This window comes from Chaetodon trifascialis, chromosome 5, assembly GCF_039877785.1.
Source record: "Chaetodon trifascialis isolate fChaTrf1 chromosome 5, fChaTrf1.hap1, whole genome shotgun sequence".
Lineage (NCBI taxonomy): Eukaryota > Metazoa > Chordata > Actinopteri > Chaetodontiformes > Chaetodontidae > Chaetodon > Chaetodon trifascialis.
Window position 1 is genome coordinate 9,269,555 of NC_092060.1, and position 26,317 is coordinate 9,295,871.

General features: G+C 40.7%; 1 protein-coding gene across 3 annotated transcripts in view; it reads left to right on the top strand.

The window, feature by feature from the left end:
- Positions 1-26,317, top strand: part of aff2 (AF4/FMR2 family, member 2) — a 134,462-nt gene that overhangs the window by 87,872 nt on the left and 20,273 nt on the right. For all 3 annotated transcript variants that reach the window (XM_070962112.1, XM_070962113.1, XM_070962115.1), the window contains 6 exons: positions 7,426-7,463; positions 22,487-22,604; positions 23,484-23,589; positions 23,685-23,835; positions 23,968-24,183; positions 25,294-25,498. In XM_070962112.1, the coding sequence (XP_070818213.1) occupies positions 7,426-7,463; positions 22,487-22,604; positions 23,484-23,589; positions 23,685-23,835; positions 23,968-24,183; positions 25,294-25,498 (834 nt within the window). The remainder of the gene's footprint in view (positions 1-7,425; positions 7,464-22,486; positions 22,605-23,483; positions 23,590-23,684; positions 23,836-23,967; positions 24,184-25,293; positions 25,499-26,317) is intronic.

Below are 26,317 nucleotides of genomic sequence, written 5' to 3' on the forward strand. Positions count from 1 at the left end.
TCATTAATTCGAATTAAACATGCTGAAAGTCTGTAGTTATTCAGGTGGCACACTTCAGGCTCCGGGCTAATAAAAACATATGGTGGTAATTTCAGGTCAAAATGTCAAACTTTGAAAGGCCTTAGCTGCCCCGTCATTGGTCTGATCTCACAAACGCTGGAGGGATCATGCATCATGTCGTCCTTTATCCAGAGGAAGTGTTTCTGAACGTTTAGCTCAGGGTCCGCTGACTGGAGCAGTTATCACATGAGCGATGCAGTTGTCCCGCTCCGTTGTCTTGTTGTTCTGTATGAAAATTGACATGGTGGCCCTCTCTCCTCTCATCACCATCATCACACACTAATGATGCCAGAGATGAGTTCAAAGCAGTCAGTGGGGGTCGTGCTGCTGCCCCCTCCCCTACTGCGCAGACTGATACCAGCGCTCATCAAAGAGTGCATGAGATATTTTCTGTTAATGAAAAGATACCAATTCCTCGCTTCCCCTTTTAACTGGCCGTCTGATTGTATAATTACCGTGATGTTAGATATTATAATTATAGATGATGGCAGGTCATTTATAGTGGTTTTAGTTTTTCTAATTATGCTGAAAGTAGAGCTGTTAATTACAGATAGTGTGCATTCACAATTGTAGCAAGTGGCTTCCTTAATCATAGGGGTTACATATGATTACTCTTAGTATTAAAAGGAATAGACAGGATGAAATAGGCTACAATTAATTCTTGTTCTTTGTCTGTCTCTCTATATCTCACTTTTGTGTCTGAAATGCAACTTCATTTTTTCTCTCGCTCAGTTTCCTGCTGTATCACAAAGCCTTTATCTCACCTTACATGGAAACATTGAAATACTTTTGATGACCCATCTTAACTCCCAATTAAATGCGATTTGGGCCCACCGTATCAAACTGCACCTGACCGTCAACTAGCAGGTCGTGGTCAGTGGCAGAGCAGTGTCAGACGGCAGCAGGAGGTGCGTGCTGGAGGTCAGCTGGTCACATTTTTGGTACATTTTCACATAATGGAGGTCTAATCTATACATCTCTCCATTATCTCCTGGTCTACCAGCGCAGGTGAGGGAGGCGTGGGCGGAGGTGAAAAGTCCTCTACAGCTCTTATTTTGCTACCTCCACTCAACCGTACTCACTTTAAAGCCGTCCAATCAAATCTGAAGGATTCATTCAAATCCCTTTCATAACTATATGCCTCCCACATAATCTGTTTCACTCGCAAATGCATCACATTAGAGGAGGTAAGACACTCTAACATCTGTCAGTTCTGTCTGATTTTACAGGAAAACAAAGTTCTCATCAGTGTATCTTCATCTATGTACAGTAGTCGTGTACCTTTGTGGTTTTCCTGTGTAATGAGAAATTATTATTGAGATTACCTTTACCTTCAAATAAAGTGATAACTGAATTGGTTAAACTGTCTGCTTGTTTGCAACCTGCCTGAACATGTGACGAAAACATTCTGCACCAAGCTTTTGTTTCCCAGCACATAACTCAACAAATTTAAGATAACCAGATCTAGACGCAAATATCTTACTATTACATCACTTTGCTGCTCAATCCATGAGCTAACAGCCATGTGTGGTTTCATGTGATGGGATTAGCTAGTGGCAGCAAATCAAATGTGTTTGGATGATTGTACGTAAAGACGGGCAGGTTCAAAATGAGTCACCAAAAATATTTCAATATTTTACAGGAAGGGAAGATAGACATCGATTAAAAACAGAAGTGTTTTTTGTTATTTTTTTTACATATACTGAGTACATGAGAGCGATAACAGAACAACAGATCATAATAGAGATAGTTGAACGATGAGCACAGGGAGGAAGGATTAGAGTTTGGGAAATGTATTTTCTGTATTTCACTGTGTCTGTGTCAATGTGTGTGCCATATAATATTATTCACAATAAGATCAATATAATTAAAAAACACCATCACACTCAGCAACAACAAAGATGGCTGAGAGCGAAGGTAAGATTGCTCCTGGCTCTACAGTGGAGGAAACTTGAATCATGTGGAACTGGTTTGGTTACAGAATCTCAGCTGTGCAACCAACCATGGTAATATGGAAGAAGGAAAGGGGGCAGCGCAGCAAACTTATTTCACCACCTCAAGCAGGAGCACATGGTTAAGTATGAGGAGAGCTCAACAGCTACTGAGAGCTGGAGACCAAGCAGACAAACTACATTTGGCTCGGAGCATCCCCGAATCTTTGGCCTCATTGAGAATATCATTATCACACAAATACCCTGAAATATCAGATTATTCTAGGCCGTGTCACCCACCTCCATGTTGAACCATTCTCGGTAAGTGTCTGCCACACATTCTGTCTCTGTACTTTTGTCTTCTCTTTGGATGACTGTGCAGGACAGACACGGGAGTGATCAAAATAAACAGAGAGGAAAGTGAGAAAGAAAGAAAAGAGAAAAGTTATCGAGACAGAGCGAGAGAGAGACGTAGACAGATGAGACTGATAACGATGCAGACAGGAGGCGAAGATAAAGAGAGGGAAAGACGGAAAGAAAACAAGAAGACGGCGAGAGACAAAGAGAATGAGAGCGACGGAGAGAGAGAAAGGCTGAGATGAATTCAGTGGCATTTTTCCGTGCATGCTGTTAACAGGCTTATAGCAAATGAGTGCATGGTGTATTATCAAGCTTTTATAGCCTCAAGTAAAACACAACACACACACACACACACACACACACACACACACACACACACACACACACACACACATTCTTAATCAAATACACAGACGCGCATGTATTACACACATGCGTCCATACGCACATAGAAGCACATACAATGGACTCATGTCGATTTATATTCACAAGCATTTACGCCAGCAAGCACATAAATAAAAACACATGCTGACAGTCTCTCTCTCTCTCACACACACACACACACACACACACACACACACACACACACACACACACACACACACACACACACTGTCATTAGTATGCTGTGGCACAGTGCTGTGAGGGCAGCAGAGGAGTATGATGAATATGTTTTTGGCACGGAGCAAAGAGACGGAGGAGAGGAGGGAATTGAAAGAAAGAGCAGAGGAAGGAGGGATGAAGGAGAGAGGGAAAAGAGGAGAGGAAATGAGAGATAGTAGGAAAGAGAGAGATGTTCCTAATGACTTTAGAAACTGACGGAAAAACAGCAACCCAATTACCGCTGCAGGACTTTCTTTTGTCTCTCTATCTCCCTGCAATTCTCTCTTTTCTCTCCGCGAGCCTGTGATGACAGATCACCTCGGTCAGAGCAAAGTCAAGCTTAAAAAGCTCTGTCTTTATATAAAAATACAGTTGCAACTGGAAAAAAATGTCCAGCACACTGGGGATCATGGTCGTGTCTACTACGCAATGCTTCACAGTCAGCCGGGTGAAAATACTTGGACAGGATTTCTGGGGTGTTTCCACATGTGCAGCACATGGACCCTTTAGTAACATAAAACATTAAAGTGGAGAAACCGCCGCAGGAGATCAGTTAGCTTGTGTCGCCCTCGGACAAATCTATGGCGAGAATTAATCCTATAGAAATAAACAGCCCAGGAGATCAGTCAGCGTCTGGTCAATACCAACTTTAAGCTAACTTCAACTTGATGCAAACTCTATTAGCAGACATTTTGACCAGAGTGGGAAAAGCGCAGGCGTGACAAATAACATGGCTTCGTTCTGGTCATGTGTCCCAGTAAATGACAACATGAGGACCCTGAAACCAAAGCGGCTCAATGGAATTCAGCCATAATTGTTTTTCTTATTTAAACCTGCGCTTTCCTCACTGCGTCATGTCAAAGTGTGAATGTGTGTCTGCGGGAGATTATCAAACTAACTTGACCCTGCAGTCTGATCTGCTAATGGATGGATTTAGCTGTTTGTTTTCGTTCCCTAACGTTTCCAGACGCCGATACAGTATGCGCTGCTTTGACTCATTGCCGATGTGATGAATCAATCAATTGCTGCTGAGCTGAATCAGACAGATTCTGAAGCTTCTCATGTCGTTATCAAATCAGTGACGCGATGACGCTTAAACAGCAGCCTCGCTCCCTCATTAGATATGTGGCATTTTCAGTTTGATACAGAACCACTGCTCGTTTTCCCTGACACTTAATGTGTAACAATCCCCCCAGACAAGAGTGGAGCAGCTCTTCCACTGTAAACTGTAAAAATAATATATTAATGATTGGCTGTGGAGTTTTTGAGTAGTGCTATGTAGCAATGTGTTCATCGGTGGGTCCTCATTTTGTTTATCTTGTGCATTCACATTAGAACGCATGTAGATGCAGTAAGTAAATATTTACTCAAGCACCTAACTTAAGTACAATTTTGAGGTACATGTACTTTGAGTATTCGCATTTTATGCTACTTTATACTAATAAAAAATCAGAATATTTCTTCCACCACTGCATGTAAGAGCATGCAGGCAAGTCGATACACTCTGATACTGATGGTTTTACTCTGTTCCTGTAATTAGTAGGTGACGGTGGTCATGCAGGAAAAAGACCTGGAAAGAATTCTATGTAAACTATGCAGGGCCAGATTTTCACTGAGAAACACTGATTGTAAACAGAACAATGCATCTAAACATGTGGAATCTGCATCTGCTGAAAATGGTCACGAGTGAGTGAGTCTGGCTTTTCACCAGTTCAATGGCAACTTACCACTAAGCGTCTCAAGCATATAGTTATAGAGGGACCTCAAATCACAGTTTGGGTTGGGTTAAATGTGCAGTCACAAACAGTGTTTTATAAATAAAGAAAAAGAGAAACTCTGAATTTGTTGGAAGAATTATGCTCTTATTTCTCTGCTGTGCTGCTTTTCACACAGTTTGCTTTTCTGCAAGGAAGCTGCTCTGATGCTTTATATGTGTCTTATCATTTGTATTTCATTACTGTTGAGCTAATGATAGGTCAAGCTTTGCATCTCAGCACAGCTCAGGTTGTGTCCAGTGGCACCACCCCTGCATTACATACACAGTTAGATAAACTCTAACGCACAGTCTTCTGCAGAGAAGCAGCACACGGTACATTGAAAAAGAAAGCAAAGTGCAGCGGCTGCTAACCGACCTTGAAACAGAGATAACTTGTAACACACAGTCAAAGCAAACCACAGTGTGTGAGATATAGAAAGGCGTTGATCAATAAGTTTGAAAGGTTACTGAGTAAATCGACGGGGTGAGAGTTACTGCATGGGCTTAAAGGCAGGTGAGTAAATAGAGAAATCTCTTATCTTGGTTGGCATGTGAGAAAGGAAAACATTGGTTCATTTTGTGTGTTAGCTACTGCACATGATCAGTATTACATGTGTCACACTAAGTCATGAAACAGGGATGAGCGATTGTGTATCTAATCATGCATGAATATGCAATTTGGCTCTAAAAGATTAAAGATATGCCTTCAGTTCTAAAGACTAATATTATTTCTGCACACAGTGAACTAGCTGTGTTAAATCCAACTGGCAGCCGATGGAAAGATGCTAAAATTCGGGGATGGAGAGGCTCTTTGTTTTGCACTAGTGAAAATCCAGTAGCTGCTGTGTTTTCAGCAGTGCAACGTCTGCGCAAGAGTTGCATCAGAAATTTCAGGATTTTGTTCAGGTGTTAGAAATGCTATATGAAGTCTCTCACGCAAAGTAGAGCGACGCCGTATAGACAAGCGAAGAATTCATTGTTCAGTTGCTGTTCAAGATGGTGCGGGGGAGTTTAAAGCCCGGTTAAAACTGTATCACCAGGCCTGATGTGCAAATCTGTGATGTCTTGCACCCGCATGAGAAAGAAGGGAGAAGTGGGATTTTACAAATAAACATAAATCATACATAGAGCCCTTTATGTCTCTAAAGCTTTACGGTTTAAATTGTCTTGCTTTCGGTAAAACAGCTTGTCCTCTTTGTCAGGAACAATACTTACAGCCGCGTTGTAACCGAAGAGATTGTGTGAATAAATACCGGTCGGATTGTTCTTTATTTAAATCCAAGTAAAGCCACCAGCTAGCTAAATATATTCACACATAGATCCTCTCCATGAGCCCTGCAAGTCTCCCAAAGCCAAAGATCTGAGGAGGTTTGTTGTTCTAGCCTGCAGCTACACATCGATCTATCAGAAACTTCACTGGTCCAGTTAATCACCTTATTCCTAGAGAGGGAGAGGGAGAGACAACAAGCCAGAGGCGAGAAAAGGTCCTCTTTTTGTTTGAGTAATTCATTTTAATTGCTGGGTTTCAGTGCTTGATGCTGAATTAATGGCTGATATTTTCAGAAATTGAGTTTAGTGTTTTTGTTTTGTTATTGCAATTGATGTAGTCATGTACAAAATTGACTCGGAGTTGACAGGGGGAGGAAAAGAGGGGAGGGAGGAAAGGCTTCACTGGCAAACCTAATCACCCCATTCTTTTACTGGAAGGAGGGGAAGTATGAATAGAAATAACAGAGTGAACAGAAGCTCGGGTGAAGGAAGAGGGCAGGGAGGAAACAAGGGAAGGAGGGGATGAAAGAGGAGGAGATAAAGAGAAAAGAGAGGGTTTTTTTCCTCATTTTAATGACAAGAAAACCTCTTCTTCTCTTAGAGGAGCCAGGAAGAGAAAGAGGGCAGAAGAATAGAAAGGATCAGAGGAGCAGAGGTTTGAGTGGATGAAAGGGAAAAGCGGGATATTGTCTTCAGTTTGTACCAGTTAGTTCAGTCTAAAAGTTTTTATTTCATGTAAAGACTATGCAGATAAAGAATATGTGGTTTACTATTCTTCTTATTCTTATTATTATTACTTGTTGTTGTTAGTCTTTTTCTCTAAATACTGTGACTTTGTTTTTTAATTACTTTGACTTTTTTCTTGAAATTACATATAAATAACAGTGGCCCTAATCCTCAGTAACACGTCACATTTACCGCTGATGAGCACCGAAACTGATGAACACCCAGAAACAAGCAGATGGCTCAGTAATTGACTGTTTCACACTTTACCAGCAGTAGTAGTAGCAATAGTATTAAAAACAGCAGTGGCAGTATTATTTGTCTGTCTGCAGTGTTATTAAATATCTAGAATATGGACCTGTAGAAAACTGTGCATATGGAGCATAATTTCTGTCAAATGTGTTAATGCTGTAATGCTTTGTTTGAGTGCTGCTACACACGCACCCTGAATTGAATTATTCATACAGTCAGTAATGTAATCTAATCAAATCTAAATTAATCTTATCATATTATGTTGATCCTTTAACTGAAACTGCAAACTTCCATAAACTTTAATGCATTTAATTAAACAATTTGAGAATCAATAAAGGCAGACTTGTCAAATAGACATATATGTTCATGTTCTGCCACCTTTCATCACTGGCACGTGTTCAATCAAAGCCATAATAACAAATCCTGAATATCTGAGCATAACTTACGGTTTCTATGTCTGTGTATTGACAGGTTTCTGACAAGCCCAAAGCCAGAGGCACGGCCCTAAGGTAAGACAAGAAGCCACACTCTGTTGTAACATTGCGATTTATTTATCTCGTTGGCAGATTCATTGTGGTACAACCAAATGGAGCAAAGTTAGCCACACTTTGTTTGTACCGGCTGGTTAGATGGTTTGTTACATGCAGTTTGGGTGAGAGAATAGTATTATATATAATCTAAGTTTACTCTGCATTAAGACAGCTAGCTAAAGCATCCTCCCACTGGTGGTCAGTGTGTCTTTGGCAGAGTATATCAAGACAACACAGTGTGTGGTCAGCATCAACCAAACAGCAAGCTATAAATAAATGCTTTTTGCCCTGAAGACATACATTTGAGGCAGCCGTGGTCAGTGTTGGATGATTCCCTGGCCTTTTTTTCTGTAGCTGTTCTTGTTGAGGTCAAAGAGGTCAGAGCGACTGTGGAACGTGCCACAGCCAGCAACATAACACTCAGTGGGCGCGTGCAGAGCTATTATTTTCCCAAACGTCACCTTTAATCTTAAAGATGTCGACGATTAGGTTACTGGATGCTGTTTAAGTGTCTGAGTGTGGATCAAAGATTCTTTCGAGCATTAGTAATGTTTGAAGGTTACTGCACATACAGCCACTATCTGGAGGTGCAGCGGCTCTAATTCACTGAAGCATCTGTGATGGCAGGTGCCCACTTGATAACCCCAGTCGCCAGCCTGCACTCGCACACTCAAGTCTGTACCATGTGAAATTAGGCAGCAGATGTCCTCTATGCTCACTATTTGTAGGTTAGTGCATAAATCTTTTCACATCTCAACAGGGTGTCTGCATGCTCACCTGGGATTATGGTTCAAAGGATGAAACAGAGGATCCTGTGTATCAGACATACTGTATATATACACATAATCATACAACTTCACTGAGTAAGGTTTGCTTTGCCCTTTTTTTGCTGGATGGAGTCTCATTGTGGCTTAATACAAACACAAACATTTGACGTTCATCCAAACAGACAGCATATGGTGAACATATGGGTGAATATCAAGGTGGCATGTAGTTGAAATAAAAAGGTTTACTCTGGCTGCGATATTGGATTTTATTAAACTTGCCTGTAAGATCCCTCGTTTCTCCTGTCGCTTTGGGATACATCGCTGTACTTGTGTACAGTTTTGAGGTACTTTACGTGACTAGCTCCATTTTAAGCTACTTTCTTAACTACTCCGCTATCATTAAGAAAGAAGTGTTTCACTGCTCAGTCTATTGTATTTATTTGGCAGCTTGCAGGTTACCTTGCAGATTCAATTTTAATATGCAAAGCTTGTCTCCTTTTTACAAAATATGAAGCACTTCTACAGATTGAACAGCAACATTAGCTGCATCATTAAAATGCTGCTTAAATTGTACTGCATCTATAATGAAAATACAATAATATATATAACAGCGTACTACTGCATAATGATTACTTTTACACTTGATACTTTCAAGATATGTTTAGATACTATATCCATACTCTCTATGCATGAATGTTATTTGGAATGAAATATTTTTACAACTTGGCTTTTTGCATAAACTAGTATTACTTATGTCTGGCCACATGGGGGCAAGAGTTAACACAACGTTGACATACTGTAACTTATAGTGTAAAGCTGATGTGGCAAACTTGTTACGGAGTGACATTAGCATTGATTTGGAGTCGTGTTTCTGTCCATTTAAAGGGAATCGCACCCTTTTCGGGAATGAGAGCAGGTGTAGTATAGCACAGTTAGCTTATCAAAGCTCCAAGCTACCAAAGCTGCTAAAAACAGCTGCCTGTCAAAACAATGAGCCGGGAGACACTAAAATGTTTTATCTGTTATCTGTATTAAAAATATTAAATATTGATTTTAGCAGCTTTAACTAAACCATCTGAGTAAGTCTTTCAACACTGCTTCCAGTACATGTGTGTAAAGTTCAGTTCACCAGGTCTCAGTCAAGGTTAACACAGTTAAATTCACTGCCGCTAAACTTTGACCATCCACAGCAAAGACTAAAAGAGAGACAGAAGAGGTGCATGCACAGCAGCGTACACAACCTCAACTTGATTTGATGGTGAACCTAAAATATTTAACTATGTCTGGCAGCAAGCAGCAGAGCAGAAAATGCTTAAGAACATCAGGATCAATGAGAGCATCGTTCACCTGCTTTTGTCATTTCAAGTGGAATGTGAGGCAGAAGACCTTATCCTTGTAAATCTCTCCAGCAGGGGGGCTGCAGCTGCTGCAGTGCATGCTGCTTTCACCGTACTGGCTGCAGTGACTTTGGTTCATTACCTAGAATTCACATACTGTGATGTCAGTACAGGTTTGGAAAATGTTATGAAAAATACTAAATCTCGAAGGCTTGGCCACCTTTGAAAAGCAAGCAGTGCTTGTTTGTTTATTCAGTTTTTTGTTTTTTTTTTCTTTTTTTGTACTGACGCCAGAATCTCATTTAAGCAAATAGGCTGAATCTTCAGCATCTAATTTATGGGACAACACATGGAGTTCCCTTGCTGCCTCCGCTTTGAAATATAGACTACGATAAATCTCCCAGGCTGGGGATGATGTAGACGAACAATTATTTATTCAAACTTTTTTTGTCATTTCTGAAAGTGATGAAGTCTATTTCCATTTTCCACAGTTACTTTCTGTGCGGGCTGCACTTTGTGGTACATTATTGTCTTCCTGCAGCATCTTGGAGGAACATGTCACCTAATTAATCATTAGAAAAAAAATGTTAGTTGCATTTGTAACATCACAGAACATTGGAGAGAATTCATGTAAACAGCTGATTTTGGCGCTGAGATCAATTTTTCATAAGTTCATCTTTTGCTTGGAATGTGTTGTAAAGCCCAGACTGGTGCATAAGAATATAAGAATCTTTTATAAATGAGGCTTGTTGTGTTCACAGTCTGAAGGCATTAGTATGCAAGTCTGGAGTGTGACTGCGTGTGACTGCGTGTGTGTGTGTGTGTGTGTGTGTGTGTGTGTGTGTGTGTGTGTGTGTGTGTGTGTGTGTGAGAGAGAGAGAGAGAAAGAGAGAGAGAGAGAGAGAGGGAGAGAGAGAGAGAGTGTGTGCTGAGTGTCTGTGTGTGCCCCAGGCCATGTGTTACTCTGCTACCACTAATGAGCCCATTCACTCTGCAGCCCAATCTACTCAACACCACAGACACACACACGCACACACACACACACGTCCACGGGGATGCTGGGACTAGAGATGCTGCCAGCGATCTACTGGCTATATCCCCAATGGAGAGCAACACACACACATTCACACACAGACACACACACACACACACACACACACACACACACACACTCTCACCCACACTCCTCACACCATCCATACAGACACACACACACGTTTTTTCAAAAAAATCCTCGCTCTGACAACCTCACCCACATAGCAATCGTTATCCTGCTGCCACACACACACACACACACACACACACACACACACATGCAACCACCCACTGTATTGTATATTCAACTGTATCATTTTTTCATTTCTGCTCAGTAATCTGTAAAATCTTTGTGTGATATGCTTCCCTGTATTTTCCTCATTATACCGTACATGTATCTTTTATCGTCTAAACCCTGGTGAGGAAAACTGCCTGAAGTTTTGTCTTTTTACTCTAATTATTTTAGTAGTAATAGCATTATTTATTAAAGTAGTAATAGTGGAGTTGGTAATCATTGTGGGAGTAGCATCATCATGGTATTATGACAGTAATTAATTTTAAGCAGTGCGACATCAAAAGATGCCGTATACCTGAAAAGAGATTTTTGAGCTTACATTCATGATCAGTAATAAAATCAGACTGCTGATGCAGGTTGTCGAGTCAGTGTGTAAACTTTACAGATTGTTTTTGCCAGAGAAAAAGAATCTTTTGGTCAACAGTAAATGATATTATTTGATACAGAGGAACTTTGCCTCCTAATTCCACCAAAAGTTGCTCTGCTGTGTTGTTGTGGCACTCTAAAAGTGTTCAGAGTGAACATAAAGCACATTTTAGAGACAGTGAATGCAGATTGCATACACAGTCAAGGGAGAGATATGAGCGGATGCAAATAGACACAGATTTGCCCTGGGCAACGCATACTGAGATGAACACATGACTGTGTGTGCGTGGAAGATGTTTCAACTTGTGCTTGTTCTGAGGCTTTACGACTCCAATTTATTCATATACAGGGACAATGGGAAGGGGAGAGGGTGGAGACAGTCAGAGTCTCGGCCTTACACTCACATGATCGCTGCATGTAAGCAAGCGACAACTAGCGTCTGCGCTGTCAGGCTTTTTGTAGGTCAATAAATGCTGACTTCACAAACACTTCAGTTGTTTAAGAGAGCTTAACACACCTGAGCCCCTGGTCACTCCAGAGGATGGCACAGCAAGGTTCATCACTGTGTCTGCATGGTGCTATAAGCTTGAAGATGCAGTGTTTCAATAGGGAATGGAAACCCTCCTTTTTTGGAGGACACCAGCTGCCACCTGTACACCGTCACCACCCGTGTAGCCAAGCAGGCTAATCTCAACTCAGCTTGGTGTCACTTCTGTTTCAAATCTTATTTGACAGATGACAGATGACCTGTGACAGTGACCGATAATGATAGCTAGTACGCTATCCTGCAAAAAAGAAAGTGTTATAGTGGTGATAACCTTAAAACAGCAAGGGTTTATGGGTAAAATGTCGACAAATTCAAGTCTTTACTTAGTATTATGAGAGCAGCACTGCTTTGATAGCAGAGACACACAGAAGTTCACTTGTTAATCAGTTATTTGCATAGAATAATTTAACTTCAGGAAAGCGAACGTGCTGAAAAAGGAATCAATAGTCTTATTTTGCATCTCCTGTGATGTAACTGTGTTTACAATTATGATCAATAATGCATACCAACATGTTGGCAGGTTAAACAAACAGAGAGGTTACGCAGCGTGGATGCTCCCTGCCAGTCAGGGGCATCAAGTGTGACATGAGTTCAAATGTGATGCATTTCTTCAAACACTGTCACTGCTGCTGCTGCCAGGGAGCATTACAATACATATGTAGAAATGGAAACCTATTACAGCCTTCCCCACAGTACTGCCCCAGGCAAACACACACACACACACATACACACACAAGCACAAATGCACACATTGCTGAATGCTAGAAACCATCCACAGCTGCTTGAGAGAAGGTGAAAAAGTTTTATTTTCCAGACTTAAAATTCATAATTTATTACACTGAAGAAACCATCTATTAATAAATGCGCGGTGTGATTTTGTTTGATGTGTGAGATACAATTTTAGTATTGTATGTTTAACTTGACTAATTGCACAGCATCTTCAGTGCTGTGTACAGAATGATTTTTCAGATGAGATGATTGAGACGTGTGCACACACATCATACAAACACAAACAATGCATGTACATATAGTGAGTCTCCCTCTGCATTGAGTTGTGCTGAATAATGGCCATACTTCATAAAGACTGTCTTTCAGTATTTTATTGCAAGGCAGCAGAGATGACATCAGCATAACTTCCCTGCAATTGAAAACAAAGCATCCACAGAGTCATTCTTTTGTTTATAATGCCGTGTTCATAATTTAATGCAATAACATACACACTACATACAAACACACATGCATACATTGGAATATAGATGGATGTATGAATCCTATTCCTCTACCTCTGCTACACTTATGCACCAGTGCCACGTTAGTGGGTCAAATAGGTTCATATATTTGGCAGACTGCGATAGAGGCCCTACATTAACTTCATAAATCCTCTCTGCACATCACATGTTTACATGCAGCCCCGAGTCAGATAAAACAAGCACACATGCGAGTGTGCGTGCAAACACATGCAGACACACATGCTGGAGTGTTCACACACATGAGAGTGTGAGTGATTGAGAGAGAGACAGAGAGATTGTAAAGCCAGCTGTGCAGAGGGAAGCCCTGCCAAGTGGAGGGCAGAACCAGCGAGCTGAAGGCAGATGATAAGATGACAGATGAACTGAGCCCAGATGGCCTCCACATCTTCACTTCACAGTCCCGTAATACCCTTATAATTCTATATATTTTCACTCCGTTCTTCAGTCATTTTAAGAACCTATATTTGCCTGTTTTTTTTTTAGCACGATCCTCCCGCATCACACTCTGTTACGTCTTGTCTCTGCTGGTTGCAGTTTATCTGAGCCATGGCCTGTCTGGCTCCAAGCCATCCGCTCCATTGTTTTTAGAGGCTGATCAATTCATTTTTCCAGCAGAAGCGATTTGGAGGAGAGAAAAAAAGCTGTAACTGTCTATTGTCTGTTTATTGTCCTCCTTATGTTCAATTCCTGCTGGTTAATTAATGATGACACAGTCCAAACAGTGTAAAACAGACCCAGTTTAAAGGAGCACATGGAAGAAAACATGATTATAGAATGCTAATGTCTGCTTCTTCTCTGAAATCATGTATGAGGAATGGGACAGTGCAGTATGTGTAAATAATTAATAGGTACTCTGACAATATTGCAAACCACCAAAATACAATGAGTCAGTATATTTTCACACTGCATAACCACTGATATCTGCAAGCATCACTGAGGGGATAATCAAAGATTCATATATGCAGGGCTGTAGCCAGGATTTTAGATTAACTAAAGTCACCAATTCCCCGAGCACCACCCCACCCACCTCATTCATTTGTGACTAGCCACCAACTAGAGTGTTTACAAAAATCACTTATGGTTTAAATGTAGGTTGCATTCAGTAAACAACACCCATACAATGCCACTTTTTACTAATTATTATATATTATTTATTATACTTATTGTTCTATTTTATTTATTTATCTACTCAGTAGCTTTATGTAAAGTTAGGATCCATTAGTGTCCCCATGAGTTGTTGATGGGACACTTATTATTGTAACACACCGTACCAATAAGGAGAGGAGAGAAGAGGAGGAGGCAGGGCTGGAGAGGAGGTGATTGGATGACGGGATAAAATGAGAGGAGAGCAGGACAGACTATAGGTCCCTGCTGCCCACCCAAGTCTCATTGAAAGTATGGAAATAAAAACACACAATTTGTGATTTCAGTTTATGTGATTATGGTTTATGGTTGTACTTTATTATTCCTTAGTCTGCCATTATGTACTGTGAAACAAGAACGGGTGAAAAAGATCAAAGAGAGCAATTTAATGAAATACACTTTTTAGAAATTAAAAAAAAAAAAAGTCTAAATATATAAAAAGCTCATCCCATGTGTTCGTGGATTTTTCAGTATTTTAGAATGCCGGCAAATTTTGATCAGATGCCCCTCAAGGCCTTGCTGTCATCCTAGTGCAAGTATCCTTGTGGGGTTAAATTACTGTTGTTTTTTGGGTCGATGTAGTTTAATATATAATGAAACATCCAAACGTCTAAAATGTGCAGATTTTCACTCTCCTGATAATGTATTTCTGAAGACCTTGGATGAAATGTAAAATGAGACCCATCTTAACCGTCAGAGGTATTCTCAAAGAAGAACAGCGGGGATGGTGCAGGTCGAGCATTTCTTAAGGGAGGCAAGAGCCTTCAGGACACAATCAATAAATGCAGGTGGTAGACGAGAAATTTGCTCATGTCAAGGCTGAAGATGCAAAGCATCAGTCTAAAGAGGGAAAATGGACCTGACATCATGTCTCAGGTGACCAAACACTCAGCTGCAGTCTGAAGAAGAGCAAAGTGGAGGGTGAAAATCAGCCATTACCTGTTACCACATCCTGTGAGATGATAAACTAGCAGCAGCTCTCACATCGTGTTTGGTGCAAAATTCGAAGAAGCAGAAGTGTTAAAACCTGACGCAGCTCACAGCTCGAAGAAAAGAACAACTGACTGACAACTGGCGCTCTAAAAGTACAATTCCTGCATATAAAATAAGTTTAGTTATTGTTAAATATACAAGCAGGACCATCAACACACAGGACTGTAACATGTTAGGACAGATCATTTCCTGCATGCACAAACAGCTGATTTTAAGCTTCCACATGTTGTTAATAGATTGTATACATCAGTAATTTCTGCATACCCCTGCTGCATCAACGCAGTTGCCTCATTGAAACGAATGAGAGCGCTTCTTCTTTCACCCTGCAGTGTTGTCTGTCTGAACGCAACCTCAGAGAGGTGACAAATTGTTTCAGTGACCCACAGTTGGAAACCATCTACTTTACTTTCAGGCCATTCGCTTTTTCTGAAACATGAGTGAAGTGACCTGCATCCACACAGCAGTAACTCTCAGGTGTACTGTAAAGAGTGGCTTGACCTTGTCGATGGTGCCAACAATGAACACCGGCAGATTTGTAGGTCACCGTGTACCCCAAGTGTGGCGGCTTGCCCGGCTGCAGCCTGCAAGTATGTGGGTGTCGTGTGGATGTTGTGAGGCCCACTGGACATATCAAACCAACAGATCATTTTGTCAAGGCGGTACGGCTTTCATTTCCCCTGTTGTGCTTGTGATTTTATCACACAAATAAACAGACAGACACCAAAGCCTCCGCTGGAGCCTGAAGATCTGACAAAGGCTATTCTGTAAGTCTTATCGCCGTTACTTATGCAACACACAGGCATGCACAGAAAATAGAGAGTGACGGCTGTGTGTCCTAAACAAGCAAAGACCTGCATTGATGTATAAGATACAGACAAGACAGAGAGACACCTGTGTGAAACACTGGAGAGGAAATTGTTTTTAGTGTTTATATGCTGTTTGTGTTGTGATGTCCTAGTTCTTCATGTTCTTGTTCTATGTTCTGAGGAAACCAATTATATCAACAGTATGTGGATGAAAATGTGAGTTAATGAGGAAATAAGACCTGAATTTAAGATGCAAAAATACCTTTTAACAAACTTTTCTTTGTGTAAGAACACAACACAGTGTAATGATACATTAACTGATGACAAGGACGCTGTATGTAAAACAGTAACTGGGCGTCCACCAAGTCATCCATCTAGAAATAATGCTTTGCTAAAATCTGAACAAATGTGCTCCTGGGTGAAGTTTCCATGTTTTCAACAGAACTTCACTGAAATGCATCTAAAAAAGTCTGCACCAGCTGGCGTTGCATTTTAATTTGGCAACGACCACGGTGTTGAATTATTTTTCGACGGCTGATGGCTGATTCCTGAGAAGGGGAAAAAATAAAAAGGAAGAAAGTGAGCCAGATGTAATGCTTTCACTCACACACTCATCGCCTTTCATCTTGTTCCTCCAGCACACACTGTTTATGTTGCCAGAATAAAATAGGCTAGAGAGCACTCAACTGAAAATCCCATTGAGAGCAAAAGACTCTCCCGCTTTCCTTTAACTTCACACGGCGCTATTTAAACAAAAATACAAACATATCAGTGTGGGAAATACAGACTCATCTCGGCTTCCAGGCAATTTTATTTTTTGACAAATGAAAGGATGATATGAAATGCCATAAAAAGAGTACCGTCAAACGTATTAAATGTGCCTTGCTCGATTCTGTATAGCATGTACAGCCCATTGGAGACTTTCTCTCATCAAGGAAAAGAGGCATTTCATGCTGTAAACATCCAGTAATAAGACAGCAAATACAACCTGACATGCAGCAGACTGAAATCATTCTTTCTGCTATGAACCGCTTCAGGCTCACGGGCTCATACAGGACGAAGCTCAACAATCCCAGAAATCCTTTCTTATCCAGCATTTCCAGCTCTAATGACAAGTGAGAACAGCACACTCAGTTGATGTTTGTTCTCACCTTGATTTCTTGCCAAATCTTGTACCGACAATGTAGGCTAGCCCACCAGGGGAAGTGATTTGTTTCCCAGAGTTAGAATGTAGCCACTCAGCAAACAATGAGGTGCTTGGGATGAAAAGCATCCACCAAATGGTATTATTTTTGTGGCACAATGAGAAGCAGTTGGACTGTATCTGTGATGCATAGACCGGCTGCACATTCATTCCCAATCAATGTGGCTTTAGACGGGAAGATGTCCAGGAAATTAATATTCTCCAGGAAGACAAAGTTCTACTTTTTCTTTCAAAAACTACACAAACATTTCAATGTTTATGTCCAGAGCCGGAGCTACCATTGAGGAAACTGACATCATGTCTTCTTGATTTAGCTATTTTTTTATTTATCTTTCAGTAACCTTGGAGGATTTGCATTACTTTTTTAGTTTTATTTGAGGGCTTTCAGGATTCAGTAGTTCACCAGTCTGGTATACTGGGTGGCTGGCCTTGAAACAGCATTCATACCTTCATGCTGTAAAATTGAATGGTAACACTTCATGTTATGGCTGAGTAGCTCTTTTTCTAACAATTTTCTGAGCGTAACTACCTGATCTGGTAATAATTGTAGGTAAAACCAAACAAAGCTGTGAGAGCGAAGTGTTTGTAGAATCCTGGCTTTGACCTGTCCATCCACAACTCTTATGTGAGTTATTTATAGTCTGGTGGTGCTACTTCTTCAGTGTGGTGCTATTAACCCATTGCACAAGAAGAGGATGGGACATAATGACGTCAATGAAAGTGTGTCAAACCTCAAATGATCCAAAACATGATGGAGATATGGCATTTTTATTCTCAACGATGGACATTTAAGTCACATGCTTCATCTATGTTATGCTTTATTTGCCAGGTCTTTACGTTGCACTTTGTTGTATTTTGCTTTTATTCAGGTTAAAAAGCTTTATAACGATATTTTGAGTTGTTGTTTTTTTTGTTTGTTTTTGCTAATTCCAACTCACGCTTTTATAAGCAAATGTAAAATGCTTATAAAAACAGGTGGATGGAAACTCTCACTGACTTAAAGAGATGAATAATAAAAATATTGTGCCACAGTCTGGTCAGAATCTTCTCTTGGATTTGAATCACGAATAGTAATGAGTCTCTTCTACGACAGTGAGCTGCAGCTGACTCACAGGACTCTTGGCTCTCTTTAGTTACACATCAAAAGACTCTTTAAAGGCAGTGAGGGACATGATAAACAGACAGGGACACAAGTCCAGGAAACGTCTCTTATCGCCATCTGTCTGGCATCGCTACCTCAGTCTTCCAGTAATCCATGTATGAACATGCTGTTCACTATAAAAACTGAAACAATGTTTGACAATCCTGATCCAAGAAATGTCACATCTCAGTGATTTTATCATATAATTTGTCAGATCGCATCTTGTTTGCTCTTCAGGCAGTGATAGAAGCTGATGAGCACAACACAGATATGAGAGCCCAGTAGAAAATAGACATTATACTTTTAAATTAAACGCCAAAGCAGGACATTAATATTAGCTCACTACTCCCTATTTACTCTATAGTGCACTACATGAACCTCCACCAACCGAGTGTGTAATACATGCATGATACAGCGCCCTCAGCTGTCGAGTGTCTTTTCCATATGAAGTGGTGAATAAGTGAGCAACAGGGATTTCAGAAACATGCTATTTTTTTTAACCTGCTGTTGTTTCAAATTATTTTGTCCATTTTAGATACAATATCTGTCCATGGCATTACCTTATCGCAGCACTAGTCAATATTTTTGTCTTCACAATAGATCAAATAACTATGCGCTACGTGAAAGGTGTGTCTTTTGGTGATGAACCTGCAGAGAATTATCACCAGACTCTGCGGTGTTTTAGTATCTTGCAGGTATTTGTTTTAGCTTTACGGGTAGCAGCTTCACCATTTGGGTTCACTCAGCAGCAGCAGGCAGCTGTTTTCAGCAAAAAAAACAAAACAAATAAAAAAAAAAACACTATCTGCTCGGCACCAAATGGCAGGAAGACAACATTAGTGAGTAGCTGGTGAATGTAGTGGAGCATTTAGTTGCTAAAGAGCCAGATATTTCCCTCGGGAGCTGGTGGGGACCAAAACAGAGCTAAAAGGAAAGTGAGTATTGGGCGTACATACATCAGGTGAACAGATGCATGACTCAGATTAATCGCAATATTGTTTACGCAGAATGTGTAAGGATTTGTTAAACTATGATAAATGCTGGTTAAGGTTAAGCAACTAAAACAGAAAGGGAACAATAATTTCTTATTAACACTGAGCCGTAACTTTTTTAAATTCCACTACTCACACTGATGTGGTAGATGTTTGTCTTGCAGCCTTGTCTTCAGCACTTGTTGTATTTCCTTGCTCTGCCTGCAGTACTGTAATATACTACTATTCTGTCTGTATGTGCTTGGCCTTATCAGTAATTTCCCCAGGTTATTGAGAAATAATGTAGATGAAAGAAACTCAAATCCTGCTGCTTAAAGAGAAAGCTGAATATAATGAGCAATAATTTAGTTAATGGGAATCCCATCTCTGATTACATTTCTTGTTTTATTGTGTTGCCGATTTACCAGCCTGCACCAGCCATGAACAGTCAAGTAAAAGCTCAGAAAGCATCATTGTTGAGTAAAATCAGAATTTAACTAGCCTTGTTATATTGTTCAAAACAGTGTCTGAAGCCGCTTAATACGTTTTCCAAAGGCACAACTGGCAGTGGTTGCACAGAGGAGGGTCTGCGTAAGGAAGACTGAAATACACATGCACACAAACACGCTCATGCAAACATGTACACAGAGATTTTAACTCGATGCTTTGCCAATATTGTTTCAACTGTGATGCTAATAGAGCAAACTGAGGAGAAAATTTAATTGAAATTGAAAGAGAGAGGGAGGGAGAGACAAAGAGAAGAGATGAGTAACGATAGAAGAAGAAAAACAGGGCAGAGACTGCATTCATACAGTATCTGTCACTGTGTGTGTGTGTGTGTGTGTGTGTGTGTGTGTGTGTGTGTGTGTGTGTGTGTGTGTGTGTGTGTGTGTGTGTTGCCTGCGGAACAGTTGATGGATTTGCTGCTTGACTGCTCACACAGATTGGTGCCTGCTGTGATGGCAGCCTTGAACTGAAATTACGTGCACACAAGCAAGTCCGTACACACACACACACACACACACACACACACACACACACACACACACACACACACACACACACACAAAGAAGTACACATAATTGCAATTTCTATGTGTGCAAGTGCATTTGTGTGTATTCTTAAGTTGGGGCGAGCGGGTGTGTTGCCTCTAGGAGGCCATTTCAAAGCGCTGTGGAAGGATGGATGAACACAAGGCCAACCAAAGCACCAGAGAGGATGAGACAATTGAACAGGTTCAAAATGCAGTGTTTATTCGTTTATTAGCAGCCATTTATTATATTCTGTGTCAGATGCTTCATTTTTATTGAATCAGTGGCAGGGTGGCTGGCTCCCCCAATTACTATCCCTTTTTAAAATTGGTGAAATGGGACAAAACGCAACAGAACAGATAATCAGAGATGAATTTATACAGCTTACATAGACTTGTGTTTCACTGTGCAGTCTGATGGTACAGTCTGCTAATTGAGGCAGTTGGAGTAGATTCTGAATTATCTTAATCTTGTTTTTATAACAGTGTATGGAATTTTTCCCTCCCCATACCTCTAAATCAAGTCCCCAGATGAGATTAATGTGCTGTCTTGAAATTTGTGGTGAAGATGTGTTTTGTTCCAGTGGGTGAGTGTAGAGGAGATTTCTCAGCAGGGAGGGAGGTTGTGCCAAATAGGGGAGAACAATCTCAGACTGCATAAAATATCACAAAATATATTATTGGAAAGCTTGCACCAGTCAAATAGCTGAGACTGTACTATATTAGCATGGCTCTCCACCAAACATACACCATAAACAAATCATTAATACTTCCAGTACCTTGCTCTCTCTCTCTCTCTCTCTCTCTCTCTCTCTCTCTCTCTCTCTCTCTCTGTATATATATATATATATATATATATATATATATATATATATATATATATATATATATATATATATATATATATATATATATATATATATAAAACACATGACTGTATGAAGGATATTACTGCGTGGGCTCAGGAACACTTCTGAAAACTCTTTAGAGAAAACTCTGTATTTATTTACATATTACATATTACACAACTTTTTTGAATTTGGGTTGTAAGTTAAGGTTGTATATAGCATCCATCCATCCATTCATTGTCTATACCTGACTATCCCTTTCGGGGTTGCGGGGGGGCTGGAGCCTATCCCAGCTGTCATTGGGCAACAGGCGGGGTACACCCTGAGCTGGTCGCCAGTCGATTGCAGGGCAACATATACAAACAGACAAACCACTCACGCTCACACTCACAGCTAAGGACAATTTAGAGTCACCAATTAACCTAATGAGGTCTGTGGGAGGAAGCCGGAGTGCCCGGAGAGAACCCACGCATGCACGGGAAGAACATGCAAACTTCACACAGAAAGGCCCCGCCCGACCCGGGGATCGAACTTGCAACCTTCTTGCTGTGAGGCATGCGCACTACCTGCTGCTCCACCGTGCCGCCCCTGTATACAGCATATATAGCTTTTTAAAATTTTATTTATTCCATTTTTATTTTTGTCTTGTTTTATCTCGTTTCATTCTTTTTATGACTCAATCACTTTTTACCTTTGCGTTTGACTCTTGAGTTCCTGTAACAAGTGGGATGAATGGGATCAAGTGGGATCAGTAAAGTTTAAGTTGATCATTTGTAAAATATCTTGAAATTTTAATGTTTTATGTGAAAATGGTAGGGGTAATGAGGTAATGTATCTGATTCACTAGTGAAGAAATTATAGTGTAGAGACATAAGACAGATTTATCATTTTTTCATTACAATGGTGAAATTTGGTTGTAAGGGTAAAATTTTCATTTGTTTAACATGAAACAACTCAGCATCGGCCTTTTCTAAGATAGGTAGTATGGCATATTTTGACCTCCTGGTTATATGTGTCTGAGATTTGATCCTTCTTGAATATTAAGCATAAATCTGCATAAAATGAAATCTTGTTGTCTGAATTTGCAGTGAGTCCCTTGAGTGAAAATATAACTGTATTTGTTTTGTTGCAGTGTGAAATGTTGTCCCTTGATGATTTTGTTACCATGGATTTAGAGCGAAACTCTCCAACTGTCGGAATGATTTCTTTAATGTACAAGCACATAACCAAGAGAAATATTTTTCTGTCTTTCTTTCGTCCTTCTCTAGTGGAGCATCAGGGAGCAGCAGCGAATCAGAGAGCAGCTCAGAGTCGGACACAGACGAATCAGAGAGCAGCTCCAGTGACAGCGAGTATAATCAGGCCTCGCGCACAAACACTCCAGAGGTAGGACGACGTGTGTTTCTGCTGGTGAATATGTTTGAGTTCCATGTAACTCTGTTCACACACAGTGAGCAACATGTTTATGGCTGAAATGTACGGAAACATACCAGAAATGAACTTCTCTTTTTTGCATGTGAAATAACAAGCAATTTTAATTTATGAACTAGCCTAAACAGTCAGTGCAGTTGCCACATCAATTTTCCTAACCCCAGTTATTACTGGAGTCGTGCAAGTTTCTCTTTATGACAGCCATCAAGATTTCATTTTGTTGGTTCCCTTTTTTTGACAGTGACAATGTCATGTGTCTCCAGCTCTGATAAGTGTCTCCAATTTTGTTTACATTTCATTAAGAGACAGATGCACTTTCATTGCCTTTTTATTCTCCCTGATTCACCACTATTCACTCATTCAGTGTGTGTGTGACTGCCTGTACATTAAACGGTCTCTTCCCATGGTCTCTGGGTGGTGTTCTGAAAGTCATAAAACTCCAACTGCAGAACGCTGAATTATAACATTATTTATCACATTATTTTTATGGCTCAACGCTGCCTGGTTTCATGGGCATATGCGGCCTTTCCCAATGAGACAGAGAGACACATGCAGAGAAAGAGAAAGAAAATCATTTGGAAGCATGCAACACATAGGCAGCTATATGTGAAAACCACCTACAACACAGAAATCAAATAAATACAGCTACTTTCATATCTAACTAAAAGAAGTTTGCTTTTCTGGCTGTTTTCTGGCTGCTTTACTGGGAGTATTTTTTCCAAGTAATATTCTGCTATGATGATACTATAGATACAACCATCCTAATGAAATTAAGGTGTTATAGAATGTTCTTACTTTTGAAGTGTTTATTAATCTCTTGTTTTCCCCTTATAGCCTGACCCCCCCTCTACCAACAAGTGGCAGCTGGACAGCTGGTTGAATAAGGTCCAAGCTCAAACCAAACCCCTGGTCCCCCCCCAGCAAGAACATCATGGCACAGGTTAGTATGGACATTTACAGCAACTACAGACATAATAATAAAACACTCTTATTTGATCAAGAAAACTTATCCTGGTCCAATGGCCCTCTGCCCAGGCTCCATCACCCAGGGCCCAGAGACTTTCTCTCCAGGGACTGAAGCACCGGGAGTGGGGACGGCTGCTAAGACCAAGCCCTGCGGATCAAACAGCACCCCTGTTCCAACTGCACCAACAGTGGAACACAAGGATACAAGGGCAGCCTTATGGTAGGAGCTACAAGTGAATCCATTGAATCACTTAATGAATGAATGACACACCAACAGAGGGATGAATCATTTGTATGACCAAAATGTGTCTCTAACCATAAAAGGGGAAAAATCAATTCTTGCTCCTTCCAGCCCAGGCAGAGAGAAGGCCAAGGCCAAGCTCAGCCAGAAGGCGTCAGGGGAGGGCCAGAGGTCAAAGATGAGGCTGTCACCGGGTCTGTTGTCTGGACCAGAGGTCACGACCCCGAGGAGGAACACCACAGGGAAGAAACAGCCCAGACGGACAGACAGATCCAACAGCGTGGAGGATACTCAGAACCAGACATGGAGCAGAGCAAACCAGCATAGGTAAGATGGCGAGGGCAGACCCCCCAATCTGAACAATTGAATGAATTCATCCACACACACACACACGCACACACACACACACACTGACTACCAGAATTTGACTGCATAGTCAAATTGGCATTAGATTAAAGGCTAAGCCCTTCACTAGCCTACAATAACATTTTTTAGTGTTTGGGCACTGCCATTGCCTCTTCTACGAGCTAATTATCCAAATCAAACTAAACTTGCAGATATTTTTTAATATTCAAAATGAATGGCCCCAGTGGCCCTAAACGAGATGTGTGTTTATTATTGGAGAGCCACATTTCAATATATTCAGTATATTTTAAATAGTTCATTTCTAATATATAATAAAAGGAGTAAGGCCCCAGGACAGTCCCCAGGGAAACACCACATCCTATTTAACTTTTTAAATCACTGTTTGGCGGCTGCTCCACTGAAACCAATTGCTTATAATTTATAGAGCAAAATTCATTGATCATTACAGATCAGGTAATGATCATGATCATGTACTTGTTCTTAAATAACTGAAGTGTAAATCAATTGTTTCAACTTAAGAGTGAAATTTTAAGGAGCACAATTGTAAGAACCTATTTCTTGACTGGTAACTATATATCATAACTTACATGTCACTTCTTATTGATAAAACTATTAAAATTAACATTAAGACAACATGTTACCTAGTACTGAGGGCTGAGAGGCTCCAGTGGCTCACTGAGCTTCTTGGCAGCCAGCCACTGAACACTGTCACTCCCACATCTGTTGTGAAAAATGCTCAGATTGAGTAGAAGCCATGCCAAACTGGCTGCTCAGCTTGACGCTTGGCCAATTAGAAAAAAACACTGACTGCTTTTCTCCTTCAATCCCTTCTTCTCTCACCCTTTCCATTTTTAAGTTATCCGCATCCAAACAAGTTCAGTTGAATCCATGCTGTTTTCAATTATTTCACGCTGTCTTATATTTTTTCATTTTAACACACATTCACCTCCTGCAGCTGGCCAATGCAAACATTAACTGCTGCTGTTTGTCAAGGTAAAACTGAACTACAGCAGCAGTGCCTTGCTCACGGGTAACTAATCTGGATCTTATCATGTTTTTTCCCCACTGCAGCCCTGCAGCCAGAGAGAAGGACCAGTTGCCTCCTCCCTCCCTGGAGCATCAGAACCCCCCGAGGCCACGAAGCAAACCCCCCAGTGGGAAAACAGCCCCCAGGAAAGAGCCTCGCAGTGCTACCAACTCAAACAACAACACAGTGACTCCACCAGCTGCTCTACAGCAAACCCCTGTGCCGGTACCTGCTGTCAGTGTAAACCAGGTTAGTTTGTATTGGTGGGATGTGTGTGTGTGTTTGTGGGGGGGGGGGGGGCATCGAGAGTTTGCCTGTATTTCTTCTGACTGTTTCTTCTGAATGGTTGCTCCTAACTATACTACGTATACGTATAAACGTATTAGTACGTAGTAGTATAGTATTAATAGTATAACTGTTAAAATGCCAAGTTTGACACATTGAAATGATATGATCAGAAGTGAGCGTCACCCCTTTACTGATCAACATGTGCAATATGTAAATATATGTTTAAAGCCAGTGTAACACTTTATCAATGTTTCCTGTAATTATCCGTATAGTCTGTGGATGATTTGTAAAAGTCATAATATTCCACAGGATAAAAACTGTATAACTACATGTCTATTAAGGCTCAACACTGACTGCTTTTATTTAAATATGGAAAAGAGAGAGGGGGAGTCAAAGAGACAAGCTGAATCATCACCCATTGTCTTAACCTATAAGGAGGTAACACGCTGTGGTTTTGTGACCATCAGAAAGAGACAAAGTTGGTCAAAACATTGTCATCAACGAGGAATCAGCAGGATATTGTTAAAAATGGTTTCTCTACAATGTCAGATGTGTAATGTTGAAATACCACAGGCTGAAAAACAGCCTGTAAATGAGTCCATGAGCATAAAAAAATATTGCAAATGTCTGAAATCCAGTCAGGCTGACATGAAAAAGATGAACACATGCTCATCTTTGGAAGAACAAAAGAAGTGAACATCAGTTCACACAAAGCACGCTGGAATTTATTTTGGGATGTGCCATGTTTTGATCTTTGCTGATCTTTATGACACGGGTGCC